Source organism: Thamnophis elegans, chromosome 7 (genome assembly GCF_009769535.1).
Source record: "Thamnophis elegans isolate rThaEle1 chromosome 7, rThaEle1.pri, whole genome shotgun sequence".
In the NCBI taxonomy this organism is placed as follows: Eukaryota; Metazoa; Chordata; class Lepidosauria; order Squamata; family Colubridae; genus Thamnophis; species Thamnophis elegans.
This window is the reverse complement of record NC_045547.1, coordinates 30540652-30563567: the sequence shown is the minus strand read 5'-3', so window position 1 is coordinate 30563567 and position 22916 is coordinate 30540652. Positions and strand designations below refer to the sequence as shown.

At 39.3% G+C, this 22916-nt stretch overlaps 1 protein-coding gene across 2 annotated transcripts; it reads right to left on the bottom strand.

Moving 5' to 3' along the window:
* Nucleotides 1-2176: 2176 nt before the first annotated feature.
* Nucleotides 2177-18762, bottom strand: PICK1 (protein interacting with PRKCA 1). 2 transcript variants are annotated; one of them, XM_032221668.1, is made up of 13 exons: nucleotides 18570-18762; nucleotides 15411-15501; nucleotides 13863-13974; nucleotides 11620-11748; nucleotides 11447-11513; nucleotides 11238-11327; nucleotides 10383-10436; nucleotides 8896-8958; nucleotides 7809-7942; nucleotides 5996-6088; nucleotides 5669-5719; nucleotides 3951-4095; nucleotides 2177-3334 (listed from the first exon to the last, which is right to left on the bottom strand). In XM_032221668.1, the coding sequence occupies exons 2-13, from the start codon at nucleotides 15449-15451 to the stop codon at nucleotides 3081-3083; spliced, it is 1233 nt and encodes a 410-aa protein (XP_032077559.1). In that variant the 5' UTR covers nucleotides 15452-15501; nucleotides 18570-18762; the 3' UTR covers nucleotides 2177-3080. The 2 variants fall into 2 exon arrangements, with proteins under 2 accessions (XP_032077559.1, XP_032077560.1); XM_032221669.1 differs by having other exon boundaries at nucleotides 15411-15497.
* Nucleotides 18763-22916: the final 4154 nt, after the last annotated feature.

The following is a 22916-nucleotide window of genomic DNA, read 5'->3' as shown; positions in this document are numbered from 1 at the left end:
TGTTGTAGATCAGCTCGTTTGGTTTGCAAAAAAATAATAATCAGGGATAGTCTGATAGCATATTTTCCAATTAAGACATTTCATTAAAAGTATGTATGAGTTTTTGTGATCTGTAGCTCAGTTCTTCCCACAGGACAGCAAAATCAATGTAGGGTTTCAGTTCAAATAAGGCTGGGGATGGGTGGGTGAGTTTGTTTGCCAGAAGTCTCCCCCTTCTGGGAGGTGATACAATGGGAAATGTTAAAGGAAAAATCAAGCAAAAAGGAAAGGAAGAGGTAAGATGGCAGAGCACGGAATATTTTAAGCCAGTAATATTGTTCTACTCAGGCAGGTTACAAGTTCAAGAAGTTTCCACATGACTTTATGATTATCCGTAACATTTAATCTAAACGGAACTGTATTTCCATATATTCTGAACAGTCAATGTTAATCTTACAAAATGTGCTGTCTCTTATCATAATGCCAATGTGGTTGGAATAGGATAGAGCTGTAGTCCAACAGATTAGGAGTACTTTAGGCTGTACATGTGAGATGAGCCCAGAACTCCAGAGAGTAACTTTTGTTTCAAACAAGACAACAGGCACAGAAACTTATCTGTTCTGATGGCCGTTTTTTCCTGCAATAATTTTGCACACAAAGCAGACAGCCTTATTTGTAGGTGTAGATATTGTAGTGAATTCACATATGCCACATTTGATGTGGATCCAGGAGAGAAATTCAATTGGGAAAGTTCCTATAATAGCTTATAGTATATGACACCATAGCTACCGATAGCCTTATCCAACATTGAAATATTCAATGGGGTACTGATGGAGAGCAACTGTCCCAGTCTGGAGAAGGGGTCAAGCAAGAAATTAGTCTGGAATCATTACGTAAACACAAGAAAGTAAGGTCTGACCCCCTCCTGAATGATTTTGAATCTTATCTAGTCTTTCCCAGGGGAAAGTTACCAACTGAGCATTCCTCTGGAATAGACATAGAACAATAAAGTAGCTTGAAGTGTGGATCTGGTTGTTCACACCTGACAGGTGCCTATCAATACAACTTATTTTCTCATTTCTAGCACATTTGAGAGGAGTTGCTGATCAAAATGATATAAGAAAGTCCACCTGTGCTTGTCTGTGGGTTTGGTTTTTAGGGACATTTTGGAAGCGTTTCCCTTTTGGAACCAAATGACTTCTGCAATCTGGAAGGAATTTGATTCTTCCATTATTCAATTTTTTTTCTACTATGGTGTAAACAGAAGGATTAAGGAGACACAAACCTAAAGCTTAAGTTGGAAGGAAAAAAACCAGAAACTTCATATTCTTATTAGAGAATAAGAATCAAGTGGAATCGAGTCAAATCGAATTGTGGGGCTAGCTAGGACCTTGGAGGTATCTTAATCCATCCTCTTTGTCAAAGCAGGAGTCCTTATTCCAATCTGGACAAATGGCTGGCCAATCTTTTCTTGAAAACCTCCAGCGATGGAGCCACCACAAATTCAGGAGGTAAACTGCTCCATTGTTTTAATTGTTCTGTAAGGAGATTTCTCAGGTGGGGATAAGCTTCCGCCCATTGTTTCTTGTCCAACCCTCAGGTGATTTGGAGAATAAAGATACCCTCTTCCATGTGACAACCCTTCAAGTATTGGAAGACAGCTATCATGTCACCCCTAAGATTTCTCTTTGTTAGTCACTCTGTTTGACATGTAAAATCCCAGAGATTATTTTGACCCTAGCTTGGCTTTCTTTTGGTGTGTTTGTGTGTGTGTGTGAGAGAGAGAGGGGAGGGGAGGGAGGAAGGGAGGGAGGGAGGAGGGGAGAGGGGGAGGAGGGGGGAAAGAGGGATGGAGGACAGGAAGCAAAAACCAAAACCACAGAGAAACATGTTCGTCATAATACTCATATAGTTTTTCTTCTTGCCAATTGGTACCAACTATACCAATTTAAGGAGGAACAAAGGCCCTTTCTTCTCGAAGGCAATACTTTATAATTAAACTATTTTATTTGAAAACTCAACAAAACTTTGAGCAGCGTTCCTCAACTTCGTTACTTTGTGGGTGATGGGACTTGCAACTGGAGCGTGGCAGCCTATGGAAACTGTGATATAGGATGGGGAGACTTCTTCACATCATATAAGTGGCATTTGTCAAACTTTCACATTATTAGCCATCATGTAACATGTTCTATCAATGATTTCTGATAGGTTGTCCCCATTGGTATAAATATTATTGCAGACAATTTTATTCTTTTTGATTTTATTTCTGGCCTATTTTTTGTAATTTTGTTTTTAGATCACGTCTGAATATTGCACTTAATTCAAGAAAAAAAAGCGAGAGTAATATTAGTAATTCTCCCCATTCCCTTTGACAGTTTATCATTCTCATTTCTAAGGCTGCCAAATTGATGATTAATGAGTGGGAAAGGAGTGCTAGGGGGACAAACATAAGTCTCCCTCTCCACAAAGACAACATTCAAAAGGGGAAAAATGTGTAGAGGGTGAATTGTATGAATTAAGAACTTAAGTCTTAAAATGGTGGACTTACTATTAACCGCAATAATCTTTATGTCTCCCTTTTAAGGGCCTTGGCAATGCAGAGAAGTCAACATTTTAACACTAAATTTCCCCAAGGGCAGTAATATCATTCAATATTAAAAATGACAGAAAAGTGATGGAAAAAGAAAACCCCAGGAAACCAAAGGTGTTCAGCATTTTTACATGAGATACTCAGCTACTGAAAGAAAAAAGAAATAGAAAGAGAGAGGGAGACTGAGAGGAAAAGAAGGAGCTGTATATTTAATCATAGTCCATCTACACAGGAAGCCATATTGGGGAGATGGTTGAAGGCTGCTTAAAGGTAATTTCAGTCCAACCAGGTCTGGAGGAGGTCCATGAGATTTCGAGAAAAGCACAAACGGAAAAAGAGAGATTTCCCCTCCCCGCAAGATTTTGCATACATCATTACCCAAATGCTCCCATTCAACACAGAATCTTGATTCCCTAGTTGGCCTTGTACAAACAGAAGAGTCACTGGACAAGCTGCCTAGAGAAATAAAATTTATCAGTCTCTGACGGGATTTATGACAGGATTTAGAAATTCAGGCGTCATCAATGAGTTTCTCTCCATTTTCTTCCTCTTTTTTATTGCATTCTCTACTTCCACAGCCTTCCTCTTCCTCCTCATCTTCTGCTCCATCCGTGAAGACATCCTTTTGGCCGTAACTCAATGTGGTACGTGCAAGGTCCACCTCTATTGGGAAAACATCTGCTTCTCTTAGCACAGCATAACAATCATCATAGTAGTTGGAAAGCGTGGACACAAAACGCTGGAGTTGGAATACAATATCTTGCACTGCAAAGGAGAGAAATCATTGAACAAAAAGGAACAAAAATACACCTTACCCCTAAGCTTATAGCCCAGGTTGGGGATGTTAAACTCAATTTCATTGAGGGCTGCATCAGGGTTGTGTTTGACTTTGGGAAGCCCGGGTGGGAGTGGCCAGCTTGACATCAATCGTGTCGGGGGTGCCTGTGGTGGCCCAAGTGCTCTGCCAGTGAAAACAGGCTCCCGGGCTCCGTTTTTGGCTGCGATAGTCTCCTGCAACCCTCTGCCAGTGTAAATGGAGGTTGGGAGGGCCGCCTGGCAGAGGCATTGTGGGCTGTCCTTTGCTGTTTCTGAGGCGGCCCCGGGAGCCAGATCTAAGCACCCCACAGGTCAATTCCGGCCCCTAGGCCTTGAGTTTGACACTCCAGGCCCACTCAAGGCTTATGCATGACAATAATCAAGCACTTTATAAGTGGCTAAGCTATTTTGGCTCTTTCAGGGCTCTTTCATATATATATATATATATATTTCATCTTAGAAATATTCTTATTTCTAAGGAGCTTGATAGTTTTCATCTGCAGATCTGGGTCCCTCAACATTCTGGGAGGCAAGTTGGATCTAAACAAAAAGCAACCACACTTACCATGTTTCTGGTCTAGCAGCTCCATCTTTTCTAGCACATCCTTCCTCATTTTGGCAAAACGTGAACGTGCCTCCTGGCGGCAGCGCAGGATTAAGCGATATTCATAGTTCCCAGTTCCAACCCGGTAGAGAGGCTCTCCCATGGCCTACCAAAAATAGTGTTACTATAACAACCGACGGGGTAGATTGAGCAACATCTCATGTATGTATTAAAGCTTCTTTCATGCACCCTAGCAAACTGTGAACTCCTCACATGATGCTGCTACATCTTTACTTGGCCAAAAGTCAGACATTAAAGCATCTTTTGCTAAAGGAGCAGACGCCTAGAACCCCGAGGGCAAGAAAACCAACATTTAAGGAAACAGAAACTCATCACAAGGTCATCACATGGTAAGTGAGATCAAGGGACAAATCAGAAAGGTTGTCAGCTTTTCCAGTCCAAATTAATGGTGAATCTATCCCATAATTAACAGCAACTTTAATGCAAATCAATATTGACATAATATGCTCAACACTCCCTGGAGCTATTTGCTCCACACTTTAATCTTGATCTTTAAAACTGAAACTTTAACCTCTGTAATTTGCATTAGCTATAATTTTATAGCTAATTATTTCATAATAATTTCATGTAATTTGCATTAGCTATAAAGTTTCTTACCATATGCCTTTTCAGTAAAAAAAAGAGAAAAATCTGCTATGAATCTGGTTCTCAAGATTTCAACTTTAGAAAGCTTTTCTTTTTGCTCAAATAAAAATAACGGCCCCGCCAGATGCTTATCAGATGATTTGGCCTTTCCATCTAAGGCTGAGAAAGGATGATGTGCTGGAGATCATAATTGTCATTATGAGTAACAAAAGCCACAAAACACTTCTCTGTATTGAGTCCACTGGGATATTATCGATCCATCTTCTCTGCAGTGACAATCAAACATTTGGCCTCTCTTCAGTGGAACTCATTAATACTTAAACAATCTATGATTGTGCAACGCAAGCGAAACAATCTATGATTGTGCACTCAAAATTCCAATCTGGTCCATCGTTTCTGGAAGGTGTCAGGATGGAAATGCTGTCCTTGGAGCATGCCAGATGAAAATGATAGCTGACATAAAACATTATCAATCTCAGTTGAAAAATTGAAATCTATCTACCTACCTGTCTGTCTGTTGTGTGTGTGTGTGCGCGTTCCAGCATAACTCTGGAATGTCTCAAGCAATTTCAACTAAACTTGGTACACAGATGATTTACTTTCTGGAAAAAAATACTGTAGGGGTAAGATACCCCTAACAAACCTTGGGGTATATGTTCTGTTAAGATACAGCCTATTGTGCCTTAAAATGGCTTGTACTGTACTGCCGTAAAATGGCTTCTACTGTATAGCGCAGTGGAGTCGCCATGGTAACAACCTCACAGAACTCTATAAGGGGGCTCCCCCGGTAAGGGAGAAAATCCAACATTAGAAATTACGTTTGGACTGGACATTTTCCCGCTATAAATAAATACCCAGACAACATCAGGTTATCAGCTAGTAAGGTATAAACTTAATTCTTAAGTATCTTAAGAGTTAGGGAAAACTGAGGCATCTAGAAGGTTCATTTGATAACAACACGGAATGAACACAATAAACTTCCCTAAATTTAAATCTTTGAAATCAAGCAAGTATCTGAGTATGTCTATGAACAAATCTGGAATCTCAGCAGAAATTAGAACCTCTGTACTTACAATGCAGCTGTATTCTTCATCATCCATCTCTTTCACCTTTAGACAATACGACTGAAAGGGAACAAAAAGTGCAGTGTTACAAGTTACAGAAGAACCAGTTATAACAATGGAAAAAATAAAATGTCCACAATCCATTCCATTAAATGCAGCATTATCCTGAATTGTTAGATATATTATATGCACAATATAAAAAATTTAAAAAGCAGAAAAGTTTGATCAGTTTACCTTCAAAGCATAACAAAGATTGAAATTCTCTTTCAAAGAATATGCATTTTAAGCCCCTTGTTTTTTTTCCCTAAAGGAATAATTAAACAAAAAACAGCTCACCAAATACTCAAACTTGACATCCAAATACTTCTTGATAGTTAATCTGGTGTCAGGAATTGCTTTGTTCAGATAGGTGTTCAAGTCAGTCAACATCTGTAAGGAAATACTGGGAGTGAAAACTGAAGATAAAGCAAAATAAAACAGACAAGCTTTCGTATGTGAAAAGGCTCACCACCCAAAATTAGCTAGTAAATAATTTGGGGATATTTCCATCAAGTATCATAGTAGTTAAGCCATTTGACACATAGTAATAGATCAACTTTGTCATTAGAGTAGATGACAATCTTATTCCTGAGCCAATATTTTTCAGAGTATAAGACGCACCTTTTTTCCTCAAAAAGGCTGAAAATCTGGGTGCATCTTATACATTGAATACAGCATTTTTTTGCCTCCTGAAGCCCTGCCACTTCACCAAAATGGCCGTGCATAGCCTTATGAAGGCTTTCAGAGAGCTCCTGGGGGCTGGGGAGGGCAGAAATGAGCAAAAAATGTACAGCCCTCCTGAGCATTGCTTTTGCTGGCAGAGGATTGCAGGAGGCCATCCCAGCTGAAAACAAAGCTTGCAAGGGCCACTTGTACCCTGCCCCTCCCCGAGAGCTCCATTTTTGCTGGCAGAGGATTGCAGGAGGCCATTTCAGCCGAAAACAGAGCTTGGGAGCCCATTTTCTCTGGCAAGCTCTCGGGCCACCATAGGTGGCCCTGACACAAGTGACCTCATGCTGACCATGCCCACTCTGGCCAGACCCACCCTGGTCCCCCAAGATCAAACTCAATCCTGATGTGTCCCTCAATGAAATCAAGTTTGACGCCCTTGATTTAGAAGGAAAGAGCCAAGGTGGCGCAGTGGTTAGGGTGCAGTACTGCAGGCCACTTCAGCTGACTGTTATCTGCAGTTCAGCGGTTCTAATCTCACCGGCTCAAGGTTGACTCAGCCTTCCATCCTTCCGAGGTGGGTGAAATGAGGTCCCAGACTGTGGGGGCGATATGCTGACCCTGTAAACCGCTTAGAGAGGGCTGAAAGCCCTATGAAGCGGTATATAAGTCTAACTGCTATTGCTATTGCTAAGGAAAAGGTTCCCACCTATATCTTTGGGTAGTGACAGAGCTACACTGGAATTCTAGACAGGTAGACTACAAACTTAAAACCATTAGGTTAACAAATGCTTGATGTTATCATGGTGCTGAAGCAAACAACTTACAACAGTTCTTATGCTTAAAACTATTGCAGTGTCTCTGGGGTCACATAATCAAAATTTGACAGCTTGGCAACTGGCACGTATTTATGATGCTGCTGTGACCCAAGGGCACATGATAACCATTTGCGACTTTCCCAAGGGGCTTCCAACAAATGAAGTCAATGGAGGAAACTGGATTCGCTTAACGACTAGAGCAAGAAATCAGGCACTATTCCTTTAACAATTGCATTGCTTAGTGACAGAAATTCTAGTCCCAATTACAGCTATAAATCAAGTACTACTTGAACCTCAGACATAGTGGTATAAAACATATGAACTCTCAAACAGTTGTGTTACCTACCTAGATTATCATACTAAAATGATATTTTATCTATTTTATTTAGTACATTTATGTGGCCATCCATCTCACATGAAGTGATTCTAGAGAGCATACAACCATTACAATAAAACAACAAACACATATTTAAATTATCAATTATAGTTAATAATTGTTTTTATTTTAAAAAATGAGAATCTCCATAGACATATTAAAAATCTAGTGTTTAAGCCTGTGTGTACAGTTTTTACATAAAGAATTATTGTTTTGAGCATAATAAAGATAAAACACACATTCTTACTGGTTTAATGGTTTTTAAAAGATGGATTCCAAATTTCTCAATACTGCGATGAGCATCAGCAAATTTTACAAACGCTTCACTGGCTGCTGGCTGAGGTTCCCGTACACCAATAACCGAAAAAACATCACCAAATGCTGGTCATCATACAGCAAAAACATGCAATAGAAACTGGAGTCAAAAATCATAGGTGTACTTTCTACATGGCTCAATTTTTTCACCACTTCAGAATGACTGATACCCTGAGGATAATGAAACTTGAAACCTGACATGGTTTCAGGAGGGCACCGGAATGCAAACATGCCTAGATTTAGACTTTATGCTGTCCCATTTTAAATCTCATTCTAGTCAGTAAGCTAGAAGATATTTTTCAATAGGTTTTTCTGGATAATGGCTCACACAGACCTGGTACCAGCCCTGCATGCAACCCAGACAGTCTAGCCCAAATTTTGGAAACCAGTGGCCATATCTGGAATTTGGAAAGAATATTATGGCCATTCTCACAAAATTGGTGCCATGATGGTTATGGCCAGGGATAAACCTGAGATTGTGCTTCGCAAGGTTTTCTGTTTCCTTAAGTTTCCTTCTGTTTTTCTTGTAGGCAACCAAGTACACTTCCTAAACACCACTGCAGACCCCCATCAGTTTTTTTCTTATAAATTCATCTCCGACATTAGCAGTGCCCAGAAGAATGTTGGAAATATATAACATGCTTACTTAGCTTTTTATTTTTTAGCATACTAGTTGCATATTATTTTAATGACAATGAGCTAAAAATAAATTAGAGTTGGCGGGAATCGGATTAGAAACTGGGTGTCTGTGAGTTCTAGTCCCGCCTTAGGCACAAAACCATCTAGGTGATCTTAAAGCCAGTCAATTTATCTCAGCCCTAGGAAGAAGGCAATGGCAAACCACTTCTGAAAAACCTTGTCAAGAAAACTGCAAGGATTTATCCAGGCAGTCTCCAAAATTGGACACAACTGAACAGAAGGGGGGGGGAGGTGGAGCACACATTAGCATCTCAATACAAGCTGCTATGCTATTTTTAAAAAGGTTATGGCCATAATTGGCAAATGCTCTATCCATTTACCTCTGTGAGTTTGAGACAGTTCAAAGAAGGCTCTGAGGAGACTCTTTGTATGCTCTGTCATCCCTAGGCAAAATAGAAGGAAAAAAATACTAGTTATTCATTAAAATCTCATTTATCTAGGAACTTTTGTTACTTTTCAGTCTATATTTTAACACTAAACCAGATGTTTGGTAAAAGGAAACAAAATCAAAATATGGTTGGGGACAAGTCAACACTGATATGGTTTTATTCTGAGATTGCCTGCAGAGGTAACTGAGTGGCGAAAGCTGTACTGACCAAGTGCAAAAGTCATTCTTTGCTCTTCACTAGTCGTATTCTGTGCTTCTGGGAACAGTCTGCTCACCACAATGGACCTATAGTTACTAAACCACACAAAAGCATCAACTCTTTCCATCTAATGTAGGATAATCTGCTTGTGGCTCTAGGGAAGGAACTCTACCTACAGACAGAAGAACTTGTCAACAAGACTAAAAATAAGCCATGCTGAAAAATTTACTGATAAGAAGCCATGCTATCAATATATGAAGCAAAATAATGCTTCAAGGTGCTTTTTATATGGTAAACAGGATATAAGCAAACAAATTGGTAATTCCACCACTCAATTGTGATCCTGATCTCAGGATCTATCCTGTTTCCCAAAAATAAGAGCCACCTGGAAAATAAGCCCTACCATGATTTTTTCAGAATGCTGGTAATATAAGCCCTACCCCCTAAATAAGCCCCAGTTAAGATTGTCAGCCAGACGGACACATTTAGTGCTGTATTTTCCCCAAAATAAGATCTAACTGGAAAATAAGCCCTAACGCGTCTTTTGGAGCAAAAAATAATATAAGACTCGGTCTTATTTTTGTGGAAATAGGGGTACTTGTAGTTGCCAAATATTCTCTACTTCTCTCTACTACTGCTCCTTTCCTTCTACTGAGAAACATTCACTCTCAAATTCATAAACTGTTATTGCACTAATTTGCAAGATAGCAGAAAGCGGGAGACAGTGCAATGTCAACACATACGAGGGGAGTTTTACTATTTTTCAATTATTGTGTTTTAATGGAGTGGGGGAGACTTTATAGCAGCTTCACAATACCATCAGCCATGGTTGAAATGATACAAAGTCTGTCCTGATGATCATTATTGGCACAATAATGGTTGAAATGTTCTTGAAGATGCTGTAAGTCACTAGTGGGGAAATTATCTCATTCTGTGTGTTTGCATAAGAGGGAGTTTATCTTAAAAAGGCAGTGGATTGAAGAAGGCAACTTTGTAGATGAGAGAGGTGAGAGAGACAGTCCACATCTGCTCGTCAAATGTTCCAGATGCACGCAGGCCTAACCTGCCACTGCATGTATGTCATTAAGGGCTGAAAGGCTGCTCATGTACTGTATGTACAATGTACTTACTAAAAATCAATTGATCTTCCAAGAAATCATGATTGATATGAGCTTAAGATAACATTTTTCCAGACTACAAAGGAAAAAAAATGTCAATACCTTTATATAGTTCTGCAGTCCTCTCCAGCTCTTCTAATCGCTTTACCAAGCCATCTAGAACAATAAATAAAAGAAGTGGATTACAAAAGTAAATTATTTTAAGAGCATAAAGTGTTACATCTATTATTTTACATCCTGCACTTGGGAATGATTGTCTTTCTTCAAGGACACTGTTCCAGGTACTGTAGGAATCCCCTAAAACAGAGAAAAAAACTCAAACGTCTGGCAACTACCCCTGTTTTCACCACCACAGAGATATAAATAATTGGAATTGAGATCGTGTCAGATATTTATTTCCTAAACATTGAGGTTCAGACTAAAAAGACAAATGCAACAATGAAATACAATCTGAGAGTGAGATAGGTGGCCTCTAAATTTGATAAATCTCCATATATAAAAGCAAAAAACCACACGCATCATCACAAAATCTCAGGAACCGTAAAGCCTGCAAACTTGAAATTTGGCACCTCTGTTCCTCTTGGCTTCTAGATGTTTGCTAAGAAAGGATTTTTCTAAATGACCATCAGATCATTAGTGTTTCTTTTATTATTGTTAACACGTTCTGATGCTAAGGAGTTAGACACTTTACTCCCCCTCCCCATCTGAAAAGAACTCTGTTCCAACTACCACTTGGGCACAGGCATGGGCAGTACGTGACTCATCCAGACTGCGGGCTGAGAGTTTAGACCTTCTACTCCCTCTCCCCATCTGAAAAATGCTCTGATGCTAAGAAGTTAGACTGAGGGAAAGAAGGGGATAAGATAGGAGAGGCCTCTGCTGGGCAAGCAAATATAAAATGTGAACAATATCTTTGTTTATCTTGATTTAAACATGCAAGTTCAGCATAGTACTTACCATTGCAGAGGATAGCTCGGCTCAGTCCTAGGGCATCTGCTGTCCCTGAGCTCATGTTCTCTACCAGACGGTGCTTCACTTTCTTTAGCACTGCATTCCAGAAAAGAGACATATAATCCATAAGCACCATTTTCCAAAATGTAGCATAATCCCTGCATTTCACAAAAACAGGCTAAAAATAAATAAAGAGAGTCAAAGTCTTTCCTTACCAATGTCTAAAGTTTTTCCCTGCTTTGGATCAGCCTGGAGCTTGTTGTAATGAATTGTCACTTCTCCCTAGAAGACCAAAACCAAATATTATGGGTTGGTAAGAGAAAGGCACTACTACTTGCATGAGCAAAAACCCAAAATTTACATTCCAGCAATCCTTGGAGTTTCTCACCTTCACTATCTGTATCATTTTGGCTACTTCTACTTTGGTTTTCCCTTTGACTGACTTCCCATTCACGCCTGTGATTTCATCACCAGCTGCCAACGTTCCATCAAGAGCTGCAGGAGTATTGTCAAATACCTGAGGAGAAATACATAGTGATGATGGAAGAGCCGTGGTGGTGCAGTGGTTAGAATGCAGTAATTGCAGGCTAACTCTGCCCACTGTCAGGAATTCGATCCTGACTGGCTCAAGGTTGACTCAGTCTTCCATCCTTCTGAGGTTGGTAAAACGAGGACATAAATTGTTGGGGGCAATATGCTGACTTTGTAAACCACTTAGAGAAAGCTCTAAAGCATTGTGAAGCCGTATATAAGTCTAAGTGCTATTGCTATGATCAAAGAAGCCAAAGAACTATAGTTTTCATGCATAATTGCTACTTTTCTTTCCACATTTGTTACTTATAAAAATACCTTAATTTTCAGAAGTATCATGACAGGACATTTATAAACACTTGTTGCTTATATCTATAGCATGTGGTGCTGAAGCCGTAGAAAATCTAGAGTTACTTGGTTGAAATATGCCATTTTACTAAAGGTTTATCTGACATCCATTCTTCTATAATAAAAGTTGCTAAATGACCTGAAGTGTTTTTTAATCCAGAAATTTCAAACTAGGCGCTTTTTCCTCCACTTTCCATCGTTCACTTACCATTTGGGCAGCTTCCTATATCATACTTCATTAGACACAGAAAGAAATCTTACTGCCACTTGTGAAGAGGTTCATAGTCTTTTGAAATTAGAATACATTCAAAACTAGGACTAAATTGAAACCCTCTTGTTTAACATCCATGGCTGGATTTCTTTTAAATGTTGAGTTCACATATAAGATTCAATGAAATTGAAGTACCGTATTTATCGGCGTATAACACGCACCGGCGTATAACACGCATCCCCCATTTTAACACAAAAATTTGAGTAAAAATTTTTTTCATTAAAAATAAATGACTTGGAAGCTCGGAACTTAATGTTGGATTAAAATTTATAACATTAGAACATGAATTACTTCCCCACCCTCTTCTGTCACATCATTTTCCCCCCTCTGATCCCCCTGTACCACCTAATCCCCCCCCCAGATCCACCTGTACAACCTAATCCCCCTGTACCACATAGTCCTGATACCACCTGTACCATATAACCCCACCCCCCATATCACATACTCTTTCCCCCTGCGCCACATAACAAGCCCCCCCCACATAAACCCCTATTTCTATATGTTTTTGTTTTCACCACAGTACCTGGCCTGTGTCGCTAGCAGACTCAGGTTACTCTTTAATTGCGCTGACGAGTAACGTCCTCAGCGTAACGTCAGGGACGTCACTCGTCAGAAGTACGGTGGCCTCGGAGGGTCCTGAGGAGCAGCCTTTAAAACAGCAGCGCGGGCGGCTGCGGACTCACAGCTGATTGGGAGAATGCCGGCGCGTACACTTGGGACCAGAGAGCAGGCGGGCGGGAAGGTAAGCACCCGCAATGATGGAGAAAAAATACAGGCAGCGGGCGGCTCTCTGGCCGCTGCGAGCCGCTGCTGCTAGGATGGGGTTAAATCAGGCAGCGGGCGGCTCTCCAGCCGCCGCTTGTTCAATGATGGGGTTAAAGCGAACAGCAGGTGGCTGGAGAGCTGCCGCCACTGCTGCAAGGTAGGGGTTATATCAGGCAGGGTAGCTGGAGAGCCGCCGACGCTGCCATGAAATGGATGCTGCACTTCTATGAGTATCATGGGCGCCGGTGAATCAGCTGGAGCAGGCAGTTTGGGACCCGGCGTATAACACGCAGTATCGGCGTATAACACGCAGGCAGGGTTTAAGCTTGCAATTTTAGTTTTAAAACTGCGTGTTATACGCCGATAAATACGGTATCTTTCTAGTCCAGGCCATACTTATTTTTATGAAAAAGAGAAATTAGCCAGACCAGAAAATACATCAATTTTGTTGTTTAATTTAACTCACTGATACATAAATGGATAAATCAATTAAAAATAAATTATTATTATTATCCCATAAGCTTTATGCACTGTAATCCACCACTTTGCTTTTTGCTTTTTTTTTTTTACTATTGTTGCTATCGCTACAGGCTACAAGACTGGATCTTTAGAAAATGTCCCCACAATCAAAATTCTGCTTCCAGGATGTTGCATGCAATTTTCATTATTATTATTATTTTCTTTCTCAGAATATATTCCTCTTCCCTAACACTAACCTGGACGATATACAGGCAGGGGCAATACTGGGCTCCTCCACCTATACTAATTCCAATCAGATTCTGAGAGTCTTTCTTCAAGGTCACTGTTCCAGGTACTGTAGGAATCCCCCTAAAATAGAGATAAAAACACAAATACCTGCCAACTGCCCCTGCTTTCACCACATCAGAGATATAAATAATTGGAATCGAGATTGTGTCAGATGTTTATTTCCTAAACATCAAGGTTTAGACTAAAAAGACAAATGCAACAATGAAATACAATCTGAGAGTGAGATAAGTGGTCTCTAAATTTGATATATATATATATATATATATATATATATATATATATATATATATATATATATATCAAGAAACCACACGCATCATCACAAAATCTCCAGAACCGTAAAACCTACAAACTTGAAATCTGGCACACATGTTTATCTTGGCTTCTAGGTGCTCACTAAGAAAGGATTTTTCTAAATGACCATCAGATCATTAATGTTTCTTATATTATTATTAACACACTCTGATGCTAAGGAGTTAGACGTTCGACTCCCCCTCCCCATTTGAAAAGAACTCTGTTCCAACTGCCACTTGGGAATGGACATGGGCAGCACGTGACTCATCTAGCCTGCGGGCTGGGAGTTTAGACATTCTACTCCCCCTCCCCACCTTAAAAACACTTGGATGCTAAGGAGTTAGATTGAGGGAGAGAAGGGGATAGGAGAGGATCAATGGGGCGAGCCTGAGGGAGAGAAGGGGATAGGAGAGCCAAAACGTCTTGCATGATTAAACTCTGGTCTCTTGCTGATATTTTTTAGCCTCAGATTACCAGCCAGCACGCCTTAGATTTTAAATTAGTTTCATGGCAGCATAAAGCCAGATGCAAATTTATTAAGTTCATTCCATTATTTTCCAGCACAGATTACTGCTGCACTTCTAGGACTTACTGTCTTTTTAAAAATAAAATCTGATTGTTTTTCTTGCAGGCATTAAAATATGATACTTTCAGACATTTATCACAAACTTCTCCTGTAATTTTGACAGTATATATATCTATATTCTTATTGTAATTTATTATTTTCTCACTCAGTTCTCTCCAAATCTGTTGGATTCTGAAATCACAATCTATATAATAAGACTGCCAGGAGAATATAAATTCAATCAAATAAAAGCTGAAAAAGAGTAATCAGCTAATAACAATACAAAAATTAATGCAAACTATATCCATAATTGCCTAGGTTACGTTTCTTTTTTGTCATTTAACGAAAGAAATACTGAATATTTTGACTTGACTTCTACAGAATACTCTTTCCCAATCCAAACTGGAGAAAAAAGTCTGTAAATGAATAAAGTGCCAATATTAAGGCATTTTGATTTGGCTCTAAATCTATTAGTCTCTGAGTGTGTTTTGCTATTTTTCTGAATTCTTGTTGCATCTTTTTTTTCAGTTGAGAAATTATTGTTGTGTGCTTTCCAAACAATTCTAATTCCACTTCTCCCCAAATCAAACACAAAGACAAACATTACTAGCAGGAAACAGGGAAAAAGAAAACTTACAGCTTATCTTCCTCAATGTCATACTCCAAGTCTGCAAACATTGTTCTAAATTAGTGATCCCTTTATGAAGAATCTGATTTTTCCAGACTACCTAAAAGGAAAAAGAAATCATCAATGGAGATTACTCATCTCATATTTTCATATGCCTATCAAAATCTTTGTCTTTGAGTTTCTAACTTCTCCTGTATCAGCTGAACAATAAGAAAAACTGCCTCCAGGAATCAATACACGGAACATATTACCATTTATGATGGACCTGTGGAGGCTAAATTTTTTTGGAAAAAGATCAAAAATTGGCTGGAAGCAATAACAGGGGTTAAAATAGAATGGAAACCTGAAGTTTTTTTATTAGGAATAATGTCTGCGAAATACAAAAAAGAAATCCAGTATTTAATATTACATATAATTACGGCAGCAAGGATTGCCTTTGCCCAGTAATGGAAAAACAAATTTAACTCCAAGCGAAGATGAAATAATAAGAAAGGTTATGGACTGTGCTGAAATGGACAAACTAACTAAAGAAATCCAGGGAAAAGAAGAATCAGAATTCTACCAGATATGGGATAAATGGTATAGGTGGATAGAGGAAAGAAACAAGAATCAATGAAGGAATATAACAAAACTCAAAAATAATGGATATGAGTAAAATAAGAGGGTTAAGAATGGTGAAATCCAAATGAAATACAATAGAAGGGGAAATAATATAAGGTGAGTGGTATCGATTGATAATTGCTATTAGAAAGAACAGGAAGCCCCTGTTCGTATTGTATTGTGTAAATGTGGTGTACGTCTAAGTTTTGTGTGTGTATTTTACATGTTTGTTAATAAAAAATAAATAAAAGAAAAAAAGAAAAGAAAAACTGCCTTCCTTCTCAGATTATTATCATTAAACGATCTATGAAGCTATTTATAAAATATGAAAAATATCACAATATAACGTAAAGGCCTAGTTCCTAACTTTAAAATGTTTACAGCTAAAAGAGGATAAATTATAATAAATGCTATGTCTCAATACTACCAAAGCTTTATTTCTCAAGCCCAGTCTTCAAGTAAGTGATTCTGCTTGGATGATATCCGGCATCATTAAGCAAATCACTGTGGTCATTAAGCAAATCTAAAGTTATGAAGGGAATTCCACAGCAGCAAATATGAACCCATTCTTCCCAAATGAGTATTTTTGCCATAAACCAGCAAAAAAAACCCTTACAAACCATGATCATGTGACTGCAGGAGCTGCAACTAGTTCTAAGCCTGTGGTCAAGCACCCAAAATGTGATCATGTCAGGCAGTTGTGGCATGACATTTTACAATTGCTAGAAGTGCTTTATAGACCATACAGCTTGCTACACAGGTAGTCCTCAACTTAGGACCATGTAATGATAGATAGTTCAAAGTTATGACAGTCTCAAGAAAAATGATTTGTCCTCAAAGTTATAACTGTCAACTATCCTTTTGGTCTCATGATTGCAATTTGGACGCTTTATAGCCAGCTCACATTCATGAGTGTTGCAGGATCCTATTATCACATGATCACCATTTGTGATTTTCCAGCAGTTTTCAACAAGCAACATCTATTGGGGAAGTCAGACAACATGATTTTCTTAACCAGAATAAAAATGGTAATAAAATTGAGTCCAATCATGTGATGACTCATTTAACATATCACTTAGCAGCCAAAATTCCGATCCTAATTGGGATCATAGATATATCATATTTTTCACGGATAAAGCATCAGACTTAAAATGCCAACTTTATTTTCAATCAGATTCACTAGTTTATCTAACTCTGTATTGTCTGGTCTGGCTGGCAGTACTTCCCAATCTCAAGCAGTCCTAATTTCCCAGTCCTGCTGTTTTCAACTGAAAACTACTTCAAATGGAGGTGTCAAAATTTAAATCATCTTTTAGCTATCATTATTTGTGCTAGCTACCAAACAAGTAACTCTTTTAAAGATAAATGCATAATAGCTGCAGCAATTAGGTATGTGCATTCTCAAAAATCCATGTGATTTGTAATGACCAAAACCTGCTACTTAAGTTCAAATTGGTTAACTATTAGTCTTTGACAACTATTCTCTCTTCCTATTTTGCCATGTCTTGGAAACATCATTGTAACCTGTATCTTTGAAAGTCTAATAAGTTTTTTAAAAGAAAGACCTTTAAAAAGTTTGATATAAATTGCTTTCAATATCCACTAGATATGTAAATACAAACTGGTGCTAAAGCTGCTTTTTGAGGCTGCAAACAGTCACTTATTTTCAGAAGACAACAACAATAGTGGTATAAGAGTTAGAGTGTGATGTAGTGGTTAAAATGCTGGATTAGAGCTGGAGAGATTCTGGTTCATCCTCAGCCACAAATAGGAGGAGGAGAAATTTCCTGACAGTTAATCAGTGGAACAACTTGCCTCCAGAAGTTGTGAATGCTCCAACACTGGAGGTTTTTAAGAAGATGTTGGATAACCATTTGTCTGAAATGGTATAAACTTTCCTGCCTAGGCAGGATAACCATTTGTCTGAAATGGTATAAACTTTCCTGCCTAGGCAGGGGTTTGGGCTAGAAGACCTCCAAGATCCCTTCCAACTCTCTTATTCTATTCTACTCAATGGATAACTTTAGGCCAGTTGCTCTAACCTACTTCAAGGAGTTTGCAGAGGGGGAAAATGGAAGACGCAGATCTATATATCCCACCCTGAGCTTCTGGACGAAAGACATACATCTAATAAACAATTGTTAGTTTTGAGGACCGGAAAAAGTTGAACTTAGCCACCAAGCTGCAAAATTGACTTGGGCTGACATGTTCATAGGATAGGCTTTTGCAAGGTATAGGCACCCCCACCTCTTCCATCCCACTCCCACCCAACAAAGCACAATGAAATATACAAATAAATAAGCTAGGCACATCCCCCCTCCGCCCCCCATTGACAATCTTAGGCACAGGAGTCACCTTGCATAAAGGACCGTGGACCAGAAACGTTACCTGTTTTCAATGGCCAAACGGGGGGGGGGGGATTTACTGCCGAACCCAATAGGGAACCCCTCTTTCCCCCAATCATCGCCCCTTCCCAGAGGAAGGACAACGCTCTTCCCCCAAGAGAAATGCAGCCATTCAACCACTGCCTAACCGGAAGCTTCTGCCTCCAGCTCCTCGCCCACCTACCCGTTTTTCTCTTCCCGTAAGAGCAGCAGGACCCGGGTAGGAGCGGGGGAGCTGTCTCCCACGTCACTGCCAAACCTGCCCGTACGACTCCGCCCCCAACTTGCATAGATCCAGGAGGCTTTGAGTTAAGGAAGATATAGGAAACACCGGGTTGGGGGGGGGGGGAGAGAAATCACCTTACTAACGTCTCGCGATACTAAGCTTGGACTGTGCGATCTAGTTTTAGAAATGAGCCGCCTCAGTAGGTACTGTAGTAAGACGCTCTTTTGACGTCACAAAGGCGCGGGCGGGGGGAACCGAGGGAAGAAGTCTGGTTTCCTTAGTTCAGTGTTTCTCAACCTTGGCAACTTGAAGATGTCCGGACTTCAATTCCCAGAATTCCCCAGCCAGCGAATGCTGGCTGGGGAATTCTGGGAGTTGAAGTCCGGACATCTTCAAGTTGCCAAGGTTGAGAAACACTGCCTTAGTTAAAGGTGAGCAAGGTGGAAAGTGGAGCGCCACGTTTTCAGCACAACGGCAGAAGATTGGTTGTAGTCAGAGGTCTTCAAACTTGGCAACTTTAAGATTTGTGGACTTCAACTCCCAGAATTCTCCAGCCAGCATTGGCTGGAGAATTCTGGGGGCTGAAGTCCACAAGTCTTAAAGTTGCCGAGTTTGGGGCTCCCTGGGTTGTAACAAACGATGAATAGGATCTGTTTCAGGGGTACAAATTGGCAAGTGGCTTAAACACAAGGGAGGGACGGTCCTTGGTGCTCTCTGAGCTTACTTGTTTTCTTGCAGACGTTTCATTAACCAAACTAGATAACATCATCATTTCAACCCCGACCTATAAGTAACAGAATAAATGACAGAATAACAAAGTTGGAAGGGACCTTAGAGGCCTTCTAGTCCAACCCCCTGCTCAGACAGGAATCCTACCATTTCAGACAAATGGTTCTCTTTAAAAAAGTTCCAATGTTGGAGCAGCCACAAGTTTTGGAGATAGTTGTTCCACTGATTAATTGTTCTAGCAGCTGAGTTGCATCACTGCATTAGATAGGTAAGAAAATGCTAATTTATTCAATCATGTATTGCCCCCCTGGTCCCATTATTTTCTGCCAAAGGAAAATGGGAGTGATTTTTTAAAAAATGGGAATCGTGCTTGTTGGGAATTCTGGGACTTGGAGTCCACAAGTTTCAAAGTTGCCAAGTTTAAGAAATGCTGTGACATTTCAAGATACCAGGATTGGGGGGGGGAATCATACAAATGAAATATGCTAACATTGGGAAGCTAATTAACATATGTGATCATCTATTTATTTATTTAGTATATGGCAATATCATACATGGACTAGCAATATAGATATTAACATTTAGTCTAAATTAGTAGAACCCAATAAAATATAAATGTTAAAATGATCCTAGACATTGATATCTATGATGAGATAAAAGGCAAATGTATTATTTTCTGTGATCAGTATCACTAACATTTAGGGCAGCTGAAAGCAAAGACCTCCTCCTTTATCTCTTCTTACCTGTATTTTCTCAGTGGTTTAACACTCTAGCCAGAAAACTCAAAAGTTTGTTCATTAGGTTTTGTTCTAATAGAAGCAGAAACATGGCCATATTATGAGTTTATAACTTTTTTTCATAAGTACTTCATGGCTACTAGCAAATGACAAGATTTAATTATATAGCACTGCTAGAGTTTATGTACTGACAATATAATTAAGCAAGTATACAACCAAGTGTGAGGTATAGCTTGACAGAGAAAATATTGCATACATTTTTACCTCTGCAAAAGAATTCAAGTCTTAAAAGGGGGATTTGATTTATGGAATCAATAAGGAATTTTATTGCATCATGTGCCATTCTCTCTCTCTCTCCCCCCCCCCAGCTGCTGTTAAAATGTCTGGAGAACCAAGGGTCTCCTAACTTGACTCTTGACATGAGGAAGAGAGCTGTTCTTCTATTCAAAAATGTGTCTGTGTGGGACATGAGTTTGTTAACAATTGCTTCTCTTTCCCTTGCTCCTTTAGGTTTTAAGTGCACAGTTAAGTGACATGAATGGGAGTACTGATCAAAGCATCTGACAGTGAAGCCACCCATGTTGAATGGCAGCATGTCATGCGTAGGAAGGAGTTTGATGTTCATATATGTGAGACAAGTAATAGATTCTTCCGACTAATTGAATTATGGTGAAGGACCCATTATAAGCAACAGTACTGTGAGAGAATAACCGTCATGCATTACAACTATATCTGTTTTGTATGCAGAGTTCAAAATTCAAGCTTTGATATCTTCTAGCTTTAAAAAAATCAGTGGCAGGTGATGGGAGGGATCCCACCTGAAATCCAGGTGATGCCTTGGAGCGCCTGCAAATCAGAGTAGACAATATTAAACTAAATCATTTCATCTGGAATAAAGTATGATTACTTACCTAGACTGGCTAGTTGGACATATTTTCTACAGGAAATGTTTTGCCTGAATAGAAATCACTAGATAAGGAACACTGCATGCAGAGGACCAAAAGAAATTGCTAAATCGCATTTCTCTGATATCTAGTCCTTTATATCTGGAAATAAAGTATTTTTCCATCCAAGAATTATTTCTTTTATTGTTAATAGCATAAAAAACCCATCCTTGTTCTGAACATGCTAAATCCTAAATAATCAGTTCATAATTCAGAACCATTAAAAATACATATTTGAACCAGTTTGTCTAGTGTTAACGCACCAGGCTAGAAAACAGGTGACTAAGTTCAAGTCTCACCTTAGCCATGAAGGCCAGCTGTGTAACTTTGGGCCACTCACTCTCTCTCAGCCCAGCCTACCTCATAAGGGTGGTGTGGGGAAAAGAAGAGGAAGGTGTGCTGGATGTGTTCATCGCCCTGAGTTATTTGTAAAAATAGTAAAGGCGGGATACGAATAAATAAATAAAAAGAAAATCACAGGTTTTTTTCCCATTTTATAAAAGTATTGTATAAAATTACTTGAAAAGAGGTGTAAACAAGATTGTGAACATGCAGCCGAACTTTGCAGTTGAATTTTAAATTGAATTTTTAATATTTCATAATCACCTAAGAGAAAAAGCTTCAGTACATAGTGTGCAGGTAATCCTCACCAACCATGATTGGAATTGGCAACCCTGTTTCTAAACGAAGTGGCTGAAATTGGTAAATCATGCGAAGTGCCTGACTTAGAACAGTAGTCGGTTCCAACTGCAGTTAAACGAATTACTGTGGGTTGTTAAGCATGATGACTTCTGACTTCCTGCTGGATTCCCTACTAACTTTGCTCATTGATTGTAAAGATCACAAATGGTGATTATGTGACCATGGGATGCTACGACTGTTGCAAATGCATCCCAGTTGCCAAGCGACTGAATCAAGATCATGTGACTTACAGGGATGCGGTGAGAACCACAATTTCAAGGAGCGGTCATAAGTATCATTATTCAGCATGGTTGTACAGTACAATACAATAGCAGAGTTGGAAAGGACCTTGGAGGTCTTCTAGTCCAACCCCCTGCCTAGGCAGGAAACCCTATACAGTTTCAGACAAGTGGCTATCCAACATCTTCTTAAAGACTTCCAGTGTTGGGGCATTCACAACTTCTGGAGGCAAGCTGTTCCACTGATTAATTGTTCTAATTGTCAGGAAATTTCTCCTCAGTTCTAAGTTGCTTCTCTCCTTGATTAGTTTCCACTCATTGCTTCTTGTTCTACCCTCAGGTGCCTTGGGAAATAGTTTGACTCCCTCTTCTTTGTGGCAACCCCTGAGATATTGGAACACTGCAGTCATGTCTCCCCTATTATAACTTTGGTTCCTGAACAAGATGTTAAGTGACGACTAGCTGTAATGTATTTTAAAATATATGTAATGTTGCCATGGCCCCATCAACTTTTTGGAGCTCAGCCTCCATTATGCAAGTCAAAGAACTGAACTGGCTCTCACTTGATAAAAATCTGAATAAGCAAGGAAAATAGTACAAGAGCACCATCATGTGGCTAAGTATCAAGATTGCTTTTCATTCATCTGACCACAAGGAGGAAAACAAAATGTAAATCCTAGTCATGCATAATTCTTTCTAATGCAGTAGTAAACATGTTTATGGTTTTTTCATACTATAGTATAAATAGAAAATGGACTGGAGATTGCAAGGGCTGCATTGGAGAATGGGCTTTAGTCCCTGATTGACAATTCAAACCCAAACATTTTTATATAAGCCCTTTTAATTTAAAAGGTCATCTGCCTAAGGCTTCCAAATGAAACCCATATCATTATGAAAATGTTTAATTCCTTGTTTTTCCTGGACTTTAATGAATTTTTGGGGTGTTTGAAATTTTACTAATTACATACAGCTCTG

What these genes read in the sequence shown, in the direction of transcription:
- PICK1 (XM_032221668.1), bottom strand. Translation starts at nt 15,451, where the DNA reads ATGTTTGCAGACTTGGAGTATGACATTGAGGAAGATAAGCT. An exon ending in CCGAGCTATCCTCTGCAATG is followed by an intron (nt 10,437 to 11,237) that starts GTAAGTACTATG and finishes TTATTGTTCTAG; the next exon opens with ATGGCTTGGTAAAGCGATTA. An exon ending in GCTGCTAGACCAGAAACATG is followed by an intron (nt 3,335 to 3,950) that starts GTAAGTGTGGTT and finishes TCTCCTTTGCAG; the next exon opens with TGCAAGATATTGTATTCCAA.